The sequence below is a fragment of the Tyto alba genome, unplaced genomic scaffold, assembly GCF_018691265.1.
Source record: "Tyto alba isolate M040663 unplaced genomic scaffold, T.alba_DEE_v4.0 Super-Scaffold_2, whole genome shotgun sequence".
NCBI lineage: Eukaryota > Metazoa > Chordata > Aves > Strigiformes > Tytonidae > Tyto > Tyto alba.
Window position 1 is genome coordinate 39,688,861 of NW_024881282.1, and position 18,325 is coordinate 39,707,185.

At 42.9% G+C, this 18,325-nt stretch overlaps 1 protein-coding gene across 3 annotated transcripts; it reads right to left on the minus strand.

Annotated features, from left to right (window-relative positions):
- Positions 1-2,556: 2,556 nt before the first annotated feature.
- Positions 2,557-16,093, minus strand: AMDHD1 (amidohydrolase domain containing 1). Of its 3 annotated transcripts, none has more exons than XM_042792929.1 (9): positions 15,624-16,093; positions 13,486-13,592; positions 12,429-12,493; positions 11,597-11,874; positions 7,320-7,545; positions 6,215-6,339; positions 3,829-3,922; positions 3,277-3,437; positions 2,557-2,823 (listed from the first exon to the last, which is right to left on the minus strand). In XM_042792929.1, exons 1-9 carry the CDS (start codon positions 15,818-15,820, stop codon positions 2,709-2,711), a joined length of 1,368 nt encoding a protein of 455 aa, XP_042648863.1. In that variant the 5' UTR covers positions 15,821-16,093; the 3' UTR covers positions 2,557-2,708. The 3 variants fall into 3 exon arrangements, with proteins under 3 accessions (XP_042648863.1, XP_032866057.2, XP_042648864.1); XM_033010166.2 differs by lacking the exon at positions 15,624-16,093 and adding an exon at positions 15,315-15,547; XM_042792930.1 differs by lacking the exons at positions 11,597-11,874; positions 12,429-12,493 and adding an exon at positions 9,447-9,516 and having other exon boundaries at positions 15,624-16,086.
- Between the last annotated feature and the right edge of the window lie 2,232 nt (positions 16,094-18,325).

Consider the following 18,325-nt stretch of genomic DNA (forward strand, 5'->3'; position numbering starts at 1 on the left):
TGGTACATGAGCTCCCAGTTCAGTTTCTTCCTGCACCTGATTTGCAGCATCTCTGGCCTCTGTCTCTCCTTCCTGTGCCAAGTAGGTCCCTACCCTTTCAGCTTGAGGCTCTCTGTAGCAGACATATCTCAATCTGCCCCTGAAGCTGTTCCATTTTGTATAAAATCGGGTGTCGATTAAAATCAAGTGTGAGAACAACCAACCAGTCTCATATCTCATAGGGTCAACCACTTGCCTTCAGCCTCACATTATGGCTAAACAGTACAGTTCCTTCAGCAGCAAAGCCAGCAGAAGTTCCTACCTGCAGCACTGCTACATCCTTCTCCCAGCCCCTGGGGGAGCCGGCACGGTGAACATCATCACTGAACTGAGTCACGTGAAAAACAAGCAAACAGCTTGGTAACAGCGCTGCAAGCTGCACGGTGGCAGGGCCTGGTAGCCAGCCCTCAGGAGCTGCCTCAGCCAGCTGCGCTGCCCAAGCACAACCACATCCTCTAACTGGGAACCTGGCACTAATTACAGCCCTGGGGCATACTCCCAAATTGGCTACTGGGTTTGGCCGAGCTGCTTGGGCAAGCACATGGTTTGAGGTTCCTGTCAGAGCTTGTGTGTGTGTGAGGGAGCAGAATCCTCTCACAGCAGTAGTTCAGGCCATGAATGCCTATTTGTGTCCAGCAAGAGAATATTTGAGGTTTTCTTTATGCAATCTTGGGCCCCCAAATGCCTTAGGTATGTCAGAGAGGAGGTGCTGGGCATTGCTTCCCGCTCACCTCTGCTTCAGGCTGCCTGGGAGCAAGGGCCCACCAGCACATGCTGCAGCACAGTGGCCTCAGCTTCCCACTCTGCCTGTGCAAAGCCCCCAGGCACCGCTCCAGCCCCACGCTGCATCTCAGAAATGCCTGTGCTCAGACCCTGACAGCTTTCCCCAACTGCCTAAACGTTATTTACGAAGGCTATCTTGGGCAGAATGGACCATGCAATCACATACTTCAGATGTTCTTCCAAGCTCAATAAAAACAAAGGTCCACATCCACATCTGGTGCAACATATGCTTGCAGAAAAATACATCTAGTTGCAAGAACGCCATTAAATTGTTTTAAAAACTGGTTTACTTGGCTAGACTGGCTTAAATAAAGCATGAACAAAGATACTCTGTGGGATGGCTTACATATTTTGGATGTTAACAGATGTACCCAAGGCTCAGGGAGATCAGAAGGTCGTAATAAAGCTCCTATGTTTGTGATGGCTTTCAAATATCTGTTGGTCAGAATGAAACTGTTGTCCTTCTCAGGGGTCTGGTTCACTAAAGCACTCCGTACCACAGGTTATGTCACCAGCTTATATCAATATTTTTTTTTTTTTGTGCTAAGTTCTTCATGTTTGTCAGGTGTAGTTTTATGACTTCACCTTCAGAAAGTTGAGCCCTTTTGTTTCTGCAGTCACGATCCATTTGAAAAGTTGAAGAAAAGCCTCAGTCATTGTGTATTCCGAGACCCTCCCTATCCCAGGCTCTGCTTAAACACTGCAACAGCGTGAACTCTCCAGAACTCTATTATCCTTTTTTCTACATATCACATCCCCCAAATGATGGTACAAGCCCCAGAAAAAGGTAGTAGCCAAAAGAAAAAAAAAGAGCTTTTAAGAAACCCAGTCGTGACATTGCTCTGAATAGGGAGTTTTAATATCCACACTCAACCAGAAGCACACTGAAGCTTCCATGAACCGCACAAGTCTTGTGTTATTTCAGATTCAGCCTAGAATAAATTAAATCATATCGTTTTCGGAACATCGTTACAACTCTGCATGTGACCTGCTTTTAAATTTCAAGGTAATTGAAATTTTGAGAGGTTGGCTGTGCTCACCAGTTCTTACTGGGCTAACTGCCTCTAAGAGTAACCTGTAAGGTTTTGGCATCACTGGTTTCCAACAGCAGGCCTGATTCAACCTCTAACCTACCATGCACTCCAACTTTCAGCAGCCCAGTGAGTGCTGTACCTGACTGCATTTTCCTCCCCTCCTTCTTCTTGTGACCCTACAGCCCTGAAGGAGCTGTGAGATCCACGGCGAGGGAAGATGCTGCAGATCAGCTGATAAGCAGCACCTTGCTGGGCTCCCAGCTGCTCCCTCCCACTCAGTTTCAAGGCTGCAGAAATCAGGAGCCTTGGTATTTTGGAGAGGCAAGATACCGTGCTTCCCACGACGACTGTGGTTCCTGGTATCTGCTGAGTTTGAGACTGAGCAGAGCTGGGAGCTGTGAACGTTGCCTCGGGATGCTGCGGCCCCCCAGTACCACCAAGGGCCATTCCCAATGTGCACGGCTGAGCCCCTGGCCCTCTGTCACAGGTTACTTTACATCAGTCTTCCCAGTAAATCTTACCTGGATCCAAACTTGTAATTCATTGGTGGTTTGCATGGGTTATTTTCAAATATAATACTTTTATAGATTAAAATTGTATAGGAAACCACTTTTGGAAACTGTCTTATTTCAAATGGTTGCAACTAGAAGTTATTTTCATGCGGTGAAGAGAAGGCCAAAAGACATGAAGATGCACCAAGTGGGTAATGCTTGGTGAAGTTTATTTGAATAAGAGGGTTGGTAAGGTGAACAGGCAAACAATTTACCCGTAAATACAAGTCTTATTTATCTGTTGCTTTGAAATACTCCATGCTAACTTGATTATAGTAGCTTCCTAAATTGCTGTCTTCTCTCAGTAACTGCTCATTGTCCCACACCTCTCATTTTCATAGATGACTTTTCCTTTAACTATAACGTAGTTGATCAGTGTTTCATGTCCCCCAAACTGGTAAATCAAGTGCTCCCACCTAAAAAGACAAAAAGATGTTTAAGAATATCTCAACTTCAATAAAAGCAGGTCATGTACCTGGTACGCCTGGCAATTATAAAAGATCTGTTTGAACCATGGGAAAACACTATTCCATGTCTATATGGTGATCTCTTGTTGCATGGATACAGTAAGCTGATGTACAAATCAGTAGAGAATTCCTTCCACAAAATAAACAGGTATTATATTTAGCTAATTTGTAATTAGGCATGGTTTGTTTGTAATATTAGCCCCAAAAATCTTGGGCTTTATTTTCCACTGTAGTGATTAAGGAGAATGAAAGTGGGTCTCAAATGCTAGCAGTGTCCCTTTTTTCAGATGAAAATAACTTCTGAAGAACGAGGAATTCACTAACCTCTCCACTATCTAAACATGGTGAAAAACAAAGCCGCTTATGTTAAATCGCATTTCAGATGACAATGGAAGAACAAACCTTGATGAGTTTATGATAACGAGATCCCCCTGCTTGCCAGTCTCTATGGAGCCATGCGTGTCCGATTTTCCCAGCGCGTAAGCCGCATTAATGGTGGCAGCTGCTAGTGCTTCGTTCATCGACATCCTCATGTTTACACAGGCCAGATGCATCACCATAGGCTAGCAGACAAATTAAGTGGAAAATGGGAGTCACCAGTAACACAAATAAAGGTGTTTGTGCCTCATATCCCTAAGCACTCTCCCCACTCCTTGTCCAACAGGAGGAGTTGTCCTGGATAATGTAAATCCTGCCAACTCCAAATGAGAATGCTAAAATCGGGAACTTTGAGAGACTTTTTAATAAGCCTCCTAGTGCACATGAAGAATAGAACCCCTTCTGGTTTCAAGAATTTCTGGCAAAAACTACCAACACATAAATAAGCATGAGCTCTCGTCTAAGCAGGGCATACAGCTCTCTTTGCAGATACGAAGACTGCAACATTTGTACACAAGTTGTACTAGTAGGAGATTTCATAATTTTGTGGTGTCCTAAGTATTAGGAATAGCTTACCATTGAAAAACAGTATGCATTAGGATTAAAGTCACTGCCAAGAGCAACTATAACTCCTTCTTCTAACATTTTTCTAGCTTGAGGTTGCTTCAGTCTAGTGGGAAAAAGACACTTGTCAGTACAATTCGCTTGATATACAGGAGCAAAAGTCATCACTAGGTATGGCTACATTCATGCATTCAGTTACACTAATCCTCTTGGAGATGAAAGCCCAAATTCTCCTCTTGGCTCCCTTCGCATCATCCTACGGACAGCACAAATGGGAAGTGTGATCCACTGCTTTGGCAGGAACAGCATGTGGCAGCAGCCAGTATCAACCACCAGGCTCTAGGCCATTGAAATTCTGGTATTTATCCACACCTCAGCCACTTAAGGATTTACGATGTGAAAATCTTAATTTCTCAAAAAAGTAATTTTCTAGTCCTTACAGCTTCAGAGACAGGCTCCCAAATATAAGCGGTGGCACAAGCAATGCAATAGTCCCTTCCCGATTCTGTTGGCAATTCGAAATAGTAAGCTGAGGCTGTGAATTTAATTTATATCTGGAATAGCCATTTCAAAATGGTTTGGCCACTGGATTAACCTGGGTAGGTGTTTGCACGGGTGGGCACTAGGGAATGACACTCTCTAAGAAGTTTTAGACAGAGTTGCTGTAAAGCCAATAGCACCAAACATCGTGTCCAAAAATAAACCAGCATAACAATAAAAATGAAACATTAGAGCAACTGCTGCTCAAAAAGTAGTATTAAAAGCAGTGCAGTTAACAGAAAGGAATAAACGAGATCTCAGCGAAGTGTTTATATTTGGTATAAGACAATCCTCTCCCTACAGAAGCCTCTTTGCAGATTTATGAGAAAACTACCACCTGTTCATGCACAATGTGATGCTCCGGGAGTTAACTGTGTTTAAAAAGATTTGTCTGAAGAGCCATTCCCCATTCTCATGTGTCCTTCCACCCTCTGCATCCCCTGCTGTTCGCTGCCACCAGACTCCTAAGGAGTACCGCAGGCAACAGTTAGCAAAGGCCAAAATGAGAGCGTGCTTACCATTAAGCAACTCTCCAGCTGCACTCTCCAGTCCAGCTCTGGTCATCAGCTGATGACCTGGCCACTACTGCTTTTCTTAAAACCAGGGGATATTGTAGGGGCAAGCCCTCCCGCGGTCTGAGCTCTCCTAAGTGGTAAAGAGCTGAGGGAGGCCAGCAAAGGATGTACCACATCGTCTCATAGCCACTTCTTCTCATACACTGCACAGCTTTTAGCCCTCTAATACTCTTTTAACTCATTCGTGGCTTCTTCATTTTTAGTGTATTAAAGTGGGAGGCCTGTGTTCAGTAAATAGTGCACCTGACACTGCAACAAATGACACTTCATTTCCTATGGCTCGTCCTTATCCCCATCTTAGGCTTCTCCTGAGGTTATAAACTTTCCACTGCAAGAAGTCTCCGGAGAACTATGTGCTATACAGTCACAGCCTTTTCCACAGGTAGCTGTGTCTCTGTTGTCTCCTTTTCCTCCCTGCCTGGGATCAGTCTGCAGGACCATGAGTCCTCCCTGAGATCTGTATTCTGGTGGTGCATGTAGTTGCAGTCAGCCAGTGGCTCAAAAGCACTGGTACAGGACACAAACAGCTAACCACAAACAGAAACACAAGCGCAGAGACAGAAGTCAGCACAGTTGGCAATGGCACAAGCCTCAATGCCTTGGCAAGCGGGCTGCTGAAAATAAACCAAAATCAGCAAAAGGATCTTCTCTTCACAGGAGGGATGGCACTATTGGGTCATGGTCCTTGTCATCTAGTTGGCTTATTTTTGGCATTAGGGGTAAGCAGGTCATCCATCTATGCTTATCTGTAATATCTGCATATGGAAAATTGTGTTCTTAAGGCGATTCTGCTCAGTGTTCCCTGCGTAAAATCACAAGAGATTTTAAAAACGCTACCCACAGTCTTTCAGCTCTTTTGACAACCAAAGGATTCATTTCCCAGCAAAGCCTTCTGCAAGAGAGGAAGTACACATATTGCAGATATAATTTGCCTGAAGCCAACTCAGTTTTCAAAATCTAAATGGATTAAAGAAAACCAGTCCAGTTTTCTTCTTAAATGAAGGCCTGATAATTACCTTAGCCTATCAAAAGGGTTAAATTCCAGCGTTGACTGAACTACTCCAAATCTACTGTGAGACTTCCCAGAAGTAGGGCATTGCTTCATTTTTCAGGATCTCCACCAGAAACAAGACCTAAGAAAGCTCATTCAGCTCTTTGTGAGTGTCTTCGCTGATCCAGCCTGATCCTTAAACCATAGATACAAGCTTCTACAGTAAAAGACCCTAAAACCACAAACACGGTTTTGCTGTTACAAAAGTTTTCCTTCAATCTAGTGGCCTTACCGTAGCATGTAGGCAGTTGTTGGTAAAAGGACAGCAGCACACTTAGCCCTTGCCATCGCTGCGATACCTTCATCACTAACTTCTTCCAGGTGGCTGATAGCCCGGGCTCCTAGTTCAGCTCCAAGCTAAGCAAATTTTCAAGAAAATTACTCACCATGCTCTATTAATTCAGTAAAGCAATGTTGTTTTCAAATGACTGGAGGAGGTAATTCACTATTCATGTAAAATTTACTAAAAGAAAAACCATAAAGAATGCTCGAAAGAACAAATGGAATACAGAGACAAAATATTTGCTAATTTACTGCAGGAAAAGTTGATCACAAAAAGGTATTAACCATCCACTGAGTGGAAGCTTGCCTTCAGTGGTGTTTTGAACAGACTAACATGCAAAGTATGGGACAGCTATGGGTAAAACCATTATCAACTCCTGTTCACAAAGTATCCAGCAGAAAATGGCTGACAAAACTGACACTGGTTGCAGAACTAGTAGTGCAACTGCTGCCTTCAATGATGAAGCACTAAAAAGGCATTTATGATCAATCAAGTTTTTGTTCTGGTTTTGTTTTGATTTTTTTTATATATAATACAGCAGAGAATAACTTGAACAGATCCCACAGGAAGGAAGCAATGTTTAAATGATGGTGAAACATGATCTCAGGGTGACTTTATCAAGATATCTGGGACCCTATTCTTGAATAAAACATCCCGCCCTTAGTATGCTCACTGCACATCTGACTTGTTGGTGCTAACAGAACATTTAAGGAAAAAAGATTTTTCAGGTTTCATATAAACCATGATTTTGTCATTCTTGGGCTCACAGATATTCACCTTCCCCATGTGTATCCCATGTGGAAGATAAGCAAAGTCAATGTTTGATTAGGCAGTGCATGTTAGTCCCAGAGGTCATGGCTCCCTCCCATGTCCTTAACTCCAAAGCTGCACAAGGGCTGCACTTTCTATTGTCTGATAGAAATAGATGCCTATGAATGGACTATTTTATATAGTCTTAGAAAAGAAAACCTCAGTTTTGGAAAGTGCAATTCTTTCAAAGATTCTGCTCTCTCAAGAGCAAAACCAGCTTAACTGAATGTTAAGAAAGACGTACCTCAGCAGATTTCATCGGATGGAGTTCATCACCATGGAAGTTAATCTGTAACCCTATATCTTTTCCAGCTTGAAGAATTCTCCTAGTAGACTCCAGATCAAAGACCCCCTTCTCACAGAACACATCTATATTGTTAACATGTATTTCACCACTTAGTTTGAGTTCTTTCAGTTTAGGTAGATGGTTATTGATAATGTCATCTGTGGCTTCAGTAGCAGTTTTCCCTCTAATGAAAAGAAAATGTTATGGAGCCATAAGAATAACATCCTTGAAATCTGGCAAACATTCATATCATACATGCAATTACTAGATTATTTACAAAATTATGCAAACACAAATCACTCAACCTTCAGATTAAAAAAGTTAAAACTACTGTAATTCATGTACTCTCAAACATGAGTTACTTTCCACTCAAAGAATATTACACTCTATTACTATATATATTTTTTATGAGGTTGGCACCTTGGATGCTAACCAAGACACAGGATTTGAAAATTAATTCTTCTGTTTTCCTATTCATATATTCTGACCTCCTTTAACTGTATCCTAAAACACAACTATTTAAAATATGTAAATGATTATTTAATTATGTTAAATGGTATTCATGCACTATTTTTATGCAAGTATCAAAGCTCAAAAGGGATGTGCAGCACAGATCATTATCCTCAATTTATCTCTCCTCCTAGTGATAACTAGGTAACTGTTTCTAAATCAGAGGGGCCTCCTGAGGTTCAATTTGTGAAAGTCAGAACCATTTATGAACCCCCTCTTATACAAAGATAACCCAGGAGAGATCAGTAAATGCCTCTGAAAGAGCGAGCAATGCCAAAATAAGCAGTTGAGTTAGTATTTCGCAATTTTAAGATCTAAAGGTAAATAATGTACTGCAGGTAGATGTGACATCTCACTCCTCATTTCAGGCACTGTAAGGTATGCACAGACCAGCATGATACAAGTGCCACATGTGGGAGAGTTGGGGGTTTTACAGTGGCAGTAAATTCAATAAGCCAAATTCTGCCTGGATTTGTAAACGAGGTTGTGCAGTTATAAAGCAGAGCAGAACCTGGCTTATGGTCCTTCTTTTGTTCACCTCTCACTGAAAGAGTCATGGGGGTTGCTCAGGCTTTTACCATGCCAAGCCTTCTCCTGTTTCTTCTTTTACTCAGCAGCCTTTGGATGAATTTGGACTGAAAGATTAGGACCAGAGCCAAGAGAAAACAGAGGGAAATGTAAGTCTTGGTTTCATTTTTGGGGGGACATAATGCCCAAGAATGCAAAACTGCTGTTGTTTTAATGCAAGAGACTTCTGCTCAGGAAATTACTTTGAAAATGACTTCCTAAAGATGAAAAGGGTCCAGTGAAGCTTTGCCAATCAAAAAAAAAAAAAAAAAAATTAGAATCAGACATCCCCCAAATCATTAAATTAATTCAAAATGATGACTAGAGGGATGATAGATCAGCTATTTCTTTGCCCTCCTGCTGTGAGCTTTTTAGGTTCATTTCCTAAAGAACTGAAGATACTCTGAGTCTGGAAGTTCCAAGGCTGGAAATATTTTTTAAAAGCAATGGATGGGAACAAGGATTACTATAAACACAGCAGCCTTATTTTTCTCTAGGATGGCTGAGACTAAAGTAGCCTGCACCATTTGGCACATACTTCAGTAAGTACTGCCTATTACCAATACACTGTATCACAGTCCTACAGAATAACTGTTTGTAAGGACCTCTGGAGCTCATCTGATCCAACCTGTGGTGCACAGCAAGGCCAATTTGAATCATATGGTGCCTTCTAGAAGCAGAAAATCAGGCTGCATTACTATATACCTAGAAATCATGAACAGACACACACGGCAAGTTCTCAGTATCTGCTCAAAGCTAATTTCCAGGTGGGAAAAAATTATAACGAGTGCTGGCAAGTCTGGAGATAAGCTCCTCTTAAAACTCCACATATTGAAGCTTTACAAGACTTGTCACATATTGCAAGACTTGGCAACAGGGAAGAGTTGACATCTTTATCAATTAAATGAACTTTCTGGTGATGCTTCTACTGTAAGAGGCCAGGCTTGCGACAGTAAATTAAGCCAAGTGTAAGAAGCAAGCAAGCAAAAGCCTTAGCAAGAACTTAACAAAGTTCCCGGGCAGCAGTTCTGCAAGTATCTGAGCAGCATCTTCTGCAAGCAAGCATAACATCGGTCTCCTGTTCCACAATGAAGAGAATTATTTTAAATTGATTGAATGCTAGCAGATTTCCATGACTATGATCATTCCAAAATCATCAGGTTATTAGACTTTTAATGTCCATCTATTCAAGAGCTTCCATGAAGTACCTACAACAAAAAAGAGCATTAAGATCTACGTAAATCAAGATTTAAATAAAAACAGTTAAAGCAATCTTACTTTGTATGATTTATGCATAACTGAACTACAGGGTAGTTTATGGAATAAAATGAACGAAAACTGGCACGAGCTTAAGTGACCTGGAAGATGCCTGTTTAACAGCTTCTAGAATCCACAAGATCATCATCTTATTTGCATAAATAATATGAAAAAGCAATTCCCAACCCCAAGCCTGCGGACAACATGTTCCCCTTGTGATCCTCCACTGTTACTGAAGTCGCAGGAAATTCAGAGTTTAAAACTGAAGCTCAACAAAGCAGGATGCTTCTTGCAGCATGTTACCGTCCCAGATGTTCAGGAGCCAGCCAAAGGCTGAGGACCACAGCTCTGAACATCAGGCTTTGGATCAGGGAAGTACTTCAGAATTCCTCCTCATCAAAATAAAAACCCGAGGCAGTGACTAAGTTCGAAGAGTAGCAGAAAATTCAAGCAAAATATTCTAGACATGAACATTTGAATGAAGATAAGAGGATTTAAGAATACCCAAACTGGAAATACAGGTAATTCAGTATTTCCTTCAGGAAATCTCCTTAAATCCCCAACTACCTTTTCTCCTTATTTAAAATACAATACCCTCACTACTTATATTTTGTTATGCTTGACATGCATCAGTGGGGACAGAACTGTACAGAGAGTGAGGCGGTATACCTGTCTTTCTAACACATAAGATTTGATATATTGGTAAAAACACTGGAATTTATTTCATTAGTTTATAGAAATGCCTGAAATATTTTGGTGGGAAGGACTATCAGGATTTTGACTGAAATCTTCCCAAGGTTTTTTAGGGGAAGAGGAAAGGAAGGGCTAAGAAATATACATAGTTTGGTATAAAACTTCAATTATATTTTACTATTAAGTCCTCCAAACTTCAGTAGAATTTCTTGACAGAAATATGTGGTGTTTTCAGCAGATTTTAGTTACTTTATTCTTAACCATCTTCCAGTTACTGAAGATGATACAGGATTCCTTCTGAATAATTACATTAACAAAAGATGATTTCTCACCCTGCTACAAATACAGGATAATTTTGCAAAAAAATTGCAAATAAATGTATTCAGGTCATGTTTTCTTGGATGTTGGAAGAGGTAGGGGTTTTTTAGGAGTATGCTTTTTTTTTTTTTAATATCTCTTAAAGATTGCCACAGTGTCCCTGTGATGCCAGGCCTGCCTTCATCTTACATGCCTTGTTTTGCAGCAGCCTACCACTTGTCTGTCAAATTATATGTTTCACATACTCATATATCCGCCTAGCTAAAACTCTTCATTAACTCTTTCACACTATGAAATCTAGTAACTTGAAGATGTTATTTTCATCATAGGGAAAAAAATGTCAAAGTGAGAAAGGCTGGCTTGTTACGGTATGTCTACCTGAGCTATAAAAATAGTTGTGATTAAGCACATTTACTTTAATCTTGTATTCATCTCATACTTATAGGATATATGCAATTCTTCATTGCATGGAAGCATAATTAAGCTTTATTTACTGAGGTATATAAGGATTAAATACAGTATTTTTTTCTGTTAGCTGGTGAAAAAAATAAGTTCATGGCAGAGACTAAGCTTGAAGGGTAGCAGCAAACCCAAACAGAAGAACTTTCTGTACAGAAACCCTGTGATCTGCGTTATGTTCAGTGTGAGCATCAGCTGGAGGCAGGGATTCTGTGCTAAGCTTATGTTGGCATTTAGTAGCCATTAAATAATGCTTCCCCATCTTCCTTCAATCTAAAATTTAGGGGAGCCTTCTGTAAATACTGGATATTGTTTCAAATATGTTGTACTTTAGGAGGGCTGAGCAGAAGAAACCTTTCTGAAAATAACAGCCAATTTTCAATGCAAAGCAGTAATACTCAACAAGAGCAAGAAAAATCAAGTCATATTACTTTGGCACAGAATGAGCTCCACAATACGTTGAAGAAATGCCAATATCCATGGATTTCTTAGCACGTTCGATCACCCTGAGCATTTTAAGCTCTGTTTCTAAGTTTAAGCCATATCCACTCTTGCACTCAACCAACGTAGATCCTGCTCTGCACATGCGTTCGAGTCGGTGTTTGAAAGTATTGAACAGCTCTTCTTCTGTGGCGTTCCGAGTGTGTTCCACAGTAAAATGTATTCCTCCCCCAGCTTGGTGGATCTCCATATAGGATGCACCTGCCAGCTTGGGAAAAAAAAAAAACAAAAACAAAAAACAACCCCCCCATACAATTAGCTATTAAACGTGCATTTTCTATCAAAGGCATTCTGGAAAGTGCCTTAAGGTCTCTCTGTGATGAGACAGAAAAGTATGGGGGGAAAAAATCCCCATTAATTCTGCCTCCTTCACCCTCCTCTTCTCTCTCCCCTCCACTTAAGTGAAGAAATTATGTAAGAAGTGACATAAAGAGAATTATTCTGAAGATTTGCTTCCCCCGAGCCCAATGCAAAAACCCATCTCTAGCTCAAAAAATCATTTTTGTGGAAAAAAAAAGAAGAAAAAATAATCAAGATTTATATGGTAATGGAAGGTGACACTCTTGTATTGCTTCAATTAATGCAAAAATATATCAAGGCTGGCTGCAAATGCTGCAGTTACACTCTCAGCCTACTAGTTAGATTATCTGATGGAAATTATATATTTTTCTACAAATGAAAGATGAGAGTCAGTAGAAAGTAGAAATAGTTATGCATAAAAAAGAGGAAGAAAAACCCAGCTGTGTAATTTTATGCTGTTACCTTCATTGCAAACTCATGAACCCTATCACCAGCCCACACTGGATGTGTATGTGCATCTACCAGGCCTGAAGAAAACAAAGTAAATGTACACTCAAGTTATTGCACTGTGTAAGAGAAAAGGTTCTAAAAATGCAAGCAAATTAAATGGACAGCAGAATCTCCACTATAAAGTCTCTATTGGTTAGAGAAAAAGAAAAATCCAACTAGCCAAAAATCTAATATTTTCTTCACAGGTTACTAATTTTCTTTCCATCTTTTTAGGTATGACACCTTATGCAAAATGTCTCTAGGTAAATTCATCAGTAGCTGAGTTTTTCATGTTGTTTTGATGACATTTTCAAACTATGGAAGAAATGATAAATGACAAACTTTGCAAGAGTTCATTAGACTCCAAGTCTGTGTTCATGAAAAAAAGCAAAGTGCTTAGGCTGAGCTTAATATGCTAGCATTTATTCTAGCAATACTACACTTACTCCAGTATGAGCTTTTTCTAAAAGCTGTGAAACCAACACTACTTAATGCCCAAGGCCATTGCAAACAAAACAGAGGTCTAACAGCTCAAGTGCTAACACCACTTGCAAAGTTTAACACGCAATAGACTTGCCCAGGTTTATTTTTTTACAGGTAGGGTTGCAGAGTACATGACTTAAAATCCTGGGCTGCCCTTTTGCCTCTAAGCAGCTGCGGGCAGGATGGAGAGACTGAGCTCTGCAGCTGAAAGGCAGAAAGGGTACAGAAGAGAGGTGAACCTGAGAAGTCACTCAGCAGGCCAGCTATATTACTGTTGTGATCTATGATGGAGAGGAACAGATGTAAGGTGAAACAAGAGGAGACAGAGCTCCACAATGAAGCCCAAAAGAACCATCCTGAGTGCTGCAATTTTCTCCTTGCGGCACTCCTGCTGAGGAAGCTACGATACTCTGCCCCCAGCACAAGATACTATCAAACCAGTACGAAATACAGAGGAAAAAGGACAGAGGGATGTTTAACACACATGTACTTTGTCTCTGAGCACTTGCCACCATTCGGAATTGTATTATGAAAAAAATACACCTACCTGGTAACACACACTTCCCAGAGCAGTCAATTATTCTTTCAAATGTTGCTCCTGAAAACTGACTGCGAATAACATCTGCCGGGCCCACAGCTTTGATACAACCATCTCTGCAAAGAACAGACAATGAACAAAGAAATCGTGAGCCTGTTGAAAAGTCAAGTGTTCACTGACAGAGCTCCCGGAGCAACAACTTTCTGAAAGCAGAAGTAGTGACCTTCAGCAGGACTGAAGATGCACACAAGAGGTAGTTTGCTAATCTTACAGAGGCACAGAAAACAATGGGATAATGCCATGCATTTCAAGCTTTTTGCCATAACACTTGTCATGTCCTCTGCTTAAATCCCTCAGGACAACACTTTGGTGCTCTAATTTCTACTAGACATTATTTTTTTCTTGTGGATGAGCAAATATATAGCATTCCTCCAACAAGTATCTGCAAAGCACTCTTCCCCTCATGGAAGTCAAACTGTCATCACCAGCCTCCACTGACTGGACCTGAATCATATACCCTTGTGCCCTTGGAAGCCATAGGGATAAATTTCTTTGGGGCCGATGTTCGGTTCAATAGCAGTTTTCTCTGAGCGGAGCTTGAGGATGCTGCTGGGAATCCCAGACTGTACTTGAGGGATCCCCTCCAGCCACGCACTGAGCTCCACCTCACCTGCACAAGAGGAACCTCCCAAGGCGCACACAGCACCTCTGTCCTTTAAGCCTTGTCTTTCTCCAGCTCTTTTCAAGCCACTGGAATAGTAACCAGGAGTCATCATGGGTGCCCCACCAAAAGTACCTCTACACTACACAGCTGAACTTTCAAAATGCTGTGCTGGTTTTGGCTGGGATGGAGTTCACTTTCTTCACAGCAGCTAGTATGGGCTACGTTCCTGACTTGTGCTGAAAACAGCATTGACAATACAGAGATATTTTCCTTACTGCTGAGCAGTGCTTACACAGTCATGACTTCTCATATCACCCTTCAGCAAGGAGGCTGGGGGGTGCACAAGAAGTTGGGAGGGGACACAGCCAGGACAGCTGACCCCAGCTGACCAAAGAGATATACCATACCATATGACATCATGCTCAGTATATAAAGCTGGGGGAAGAAGGAAGGGGGGGACATTTGGAGTGATGGTGTTTGTCTTCCCAAGTAACAGTTAAGTGTGATGGAGCAGGTGGCTGCCTGCCTGCCCATGGGAAGGGGTAAATTAATTCATTGTTTTGCACTGCTTGTGTGTGTGGCTTTTGCTTTCCCTATTAAACTGTCTTAATCTCAACTCACAAGTTTTCTCACTTTTACTCTTCTGAGGCTCTCCCCCACCGCACTGGTGGGGAGTGAGGGCTGTGTGGGGCTTAGCTGCTGGCTGGGGTTAAACCACTATGGAAGCAAATAGCGGTTAGAGCATTGAGAACTGGGAGAGATGTAATTGTGGAAATTATAATTTAATGAATTAAACAAATTATTTATAGGATTGTTATTAGCTCATGCCAGCTCACCTAGAAGCAAAGCAATGGCAGAAAAGGGTATCAGTTATGATCAACACCAAGCCAGAAGTTATCATTACGAGACTGGAAGCGTGAACACGGGGTGAGAAAGGATGTTACCAGGATATGCCCTGCAACAATCAAAATCGGGAAGGCACGTTTCAACCCCGGCAGGCGTCTGCCGCTCCGCCGCCGCCGAGCGCAGGGCTCGGCCGGGCCCAGGCCGCCCGGCAGCCGCCTGTCGGGGCAGGGGCACCTCGCAGGGAACCCCTCCCGCTCCCACCCCCGCCGCCCCGGCCCCGGCCCCGACTCCAGCCCCCGGCCTCGGCCCCGCGGCCGCCCGCACTCACAGCCCCACCACCAGGCTGGCGCCCCGCAGCACGGCTGGGCTGGCGGCGCCGTCCCGCAGCAGGAACTCCTCGCCCCGGCCGCAGACCAGCACCAGCTGCCGGGCGTTCTCCAGCAGCAGACGGTACCGGCCCGCCATGGCAGCGGGCAGCGCGGCAAATGGCGGGCGGCGGCCGGGCAGGGGCGGGCGGCCGCCGCTCGGCTCAAAGTCCCCCGGGGCGGCGCGGGAGAGGCCGGCGGCTGCCCCGCCGGCCTGGCCCTGGGCCTGGGCCTGGGCCTGGGCCTGGCCGGGTTGGTCTTTGCTAACCCACCTCCCAGCGGTGGGTGAAGACGTGGAGGTGAGAAGCAACGCCCGGGACAGGCCAGACGATTCCTGTGGGGCACGGGCGAGGCGGGTGCCGGTGACCGCCCTCACCTGTGCCGCGTTCATCACTTGGCAGAAACCCGGGCTGGAGGAGCTGCAGGGCTTTAAGGGTGAATGCTCTAGGGGAGGGATGCAGTTCCTCATGGGGTCCGGGTGAAGTGACAACACCACCTGTACGTTGTGCAGGTTTATGATAAGCGGCGAAGCACCAGTTTTGCCAGTTGGGGATTCCCGAAGCCTTCTGTCCACACTGGAGATGTCCCTTTACCAAGAAAACATGAGCCTCTGAACTGGGAGCAAGTCCCCCTTGCCCAGCGTCCATCACCTCGCCAGCATCCCAGCACCAGCCCCTGCAGGACCATAACACTTCTCACCGAACCGGATATTCAAGCAGATATTAATTTATTCAGGCAGATAAAAAGGTTTGTGTAATTCTGCTGCCCCCTACAGAATGAGGGATGGGAGAATCAGGGAGCAAATACTTATTTTCAATAGGGATTTTTGGTTTTCTTCTCTTTTCAAACATTCGTAGTGTGTATAGGGCTCCAGTAATTCCCAGCTGGAAAATGGAGTGTCTTTCTAAATAAGTGGTCCCTCAAACACCTTTCTGGTGGTGGTAATGTTCTTTAGACACCTTCTTTCTTTTAGCAGGAGGATCAGTTTCAAATGCTTGTAACATACCTATGTGCATATACATGTACTGCGAAAATAGATGCATATGTTAGCTCTTAGAGTGAGCTTTTCTGCTCGTCTTGTTTGCAAATGAGGCAAGGTATGCAGCTAAAATGCAATATTTTACATTTAATAACAAATCTGAAAAGTGAGTGAAACTATGATAGCATCGGGTGTCATATTGTGATACTGCTCCACTGGATCCATCGATACTGCACCGTGACATAACCTTCATCTTCCTCCTAAACTCTCTGTCTGGCTAGGTATGCAGAAGATTGACAGGAGAGGTGGTAGATGGTGCTTTACTGCTTCCAGGAGTTCCTGCTGCTGACCTTGGCTTTCCCCGGCAGTACCACAGTACGTCTGAAAGCAGAAATCAAAGAGGAACCATGCAACAGCACCATAGCAAGGGCAGAAGGACACTCCATTGGGGGCAGGGGGCTTGGGGGGGATGCTTAAGTATCAGTGGTGGGGTGAGAGCCGGTGTGTCAGGAATGACAGGCAGCACGCTGTGGTGGAGCCTGGCACTCGGCGGGTTGGTGCTGCCAATAAAAGCAGCGAGGAGAGGATTCGGTTGGAGCAGAAGCATGCAGCTCACTTCTCTGTGTGCAGTGGGATGGCAGGCGAACAGAGAGGTCTAGAATGAACAGCTTCACAGCAGTACTGTCTTATGGCAGGGTAACTCCTGCAAAATCATCTTCCTCGTATTCACAGATTTTAGGGTATATGTTCAATGAGCTACGCTTTCTGCCCTTGAGAGGACCACCAGTGAACATTAAATTCCCACCTGTATTTGCACGCCCCCATGTTTAATTGCATGCCTGGCCATCCGGTGCTTCTGTGAGAAAGGGCTGGAAGACAAACAGAAACTGGCCTCAATGCTTCTTACATTTATGTTTTCCCATCTACACAGGTTTTGCCTTTTGTCTCTTTCAGCAATTCCAGAGAGAATTTCAAAGGGCAAAGGTGACATCTGCAGCTCTGTTTCTGGTGATCCAATCTCAGACTCCAGCCACTCATAACATTAGTTTTTGGTAAAAGGGGGAAAAAAGGAAAGATCAATACTGTGTAAAGCTTTACACCTGCGAGTAGTGTGTTGTTACACTCTTAAGGATAAAAATCAGTTCTGTGCACTAGGTTTGTCTAAGAACCAACATTAAATCCTGATTTAAATCCTTAGAATAGGTGAAGATTTTATGCTTAGTAAGATCAGAGTCTGTTTCATTCTCAGACTTATATTCTGCTTGCAGAAAACTTAGAGCTGTGCTTGTGTGTTTGTGTATGCCCTGGTTCTTTTCTGGTGAAGATTTTTCTCCGTAATAGATCGGCCTGTGCAGAAAAAGGTCAATCCTCTGCAGAGTCAGTGGTTTCTGACGTGCTGTGCCTGATGTATTTTTAAGAATACTGCCCAGAAAGGCAAATGCAGGAGCGTTTTCTAGCTTGCATTCTCTGGAAATTCTTGAGTTTGATACAAAAAGCACAGATTCTAATGTTGGGCTGCATTGTAAAAATGTTGGCAGAATTCATTGGATGTAAACAGAGGTCGGTAGAGTGCTAGAGGAACCCTGCCTAAACTCCTTAGAGACTTTAAATCACAACCTTACCGTTCCAGTGAAAGTGCTTTTTGAAAATAATTTTAAAATGCGCTATCTTCAGTGTCTGCTAATTTATTTTTCTGCAAAATTTTATAGGTGTTGATAACAGCAATCAAAAGAAGAGAACTGCTTTCACAGTAAAAGATGGAAAGCCAGTTCTTTACAGAGCTGGTGAGTCTTTGCCTGCTGAAATAGTGTGTGCTCCTAAAACAGCTTGAGGATAATATCCTATGCTCATTTTACTTACGTTATCATTGGGTATTTTAATTTCCTTGAGTTTGTCAGTTTGGGTTGGAAAATATTTCACACACACACATAAAAAAAGAATAGAGAAAAAAAATGGAAAAATAAAGCTAAGTAAAAAAGTCAATTGAGTGTCAGG

What these genes read in the sequence shown, in the direction of transcription:
- AMDHD1 (XM_042792929.1), bottom strand. Translation starts at nt 15,820, where the DNA reads ATGAGGAACTGCATCCCTCCCCTAGAGCATTCACCCTTAAAGCCCTGC. An exon ending in GGAGCTCATTCTGTGCCAAA is followed by an intron (nt 7,546 to 11,596) that starts GTAATATGACTT and finishes TCTTTTCATTAG; the next exon opens with AGGGAAAACTGCTACTGAAG. An exon ending in ATCCGATGAAATCTGCTGAG is followed by an intron (nt 6,340 to 7,319) that starts GTACGTCTTTCT and finishes AAATTTGCTTAG; the next exon opens with CTTGGAGCTGAACTAGGAGC.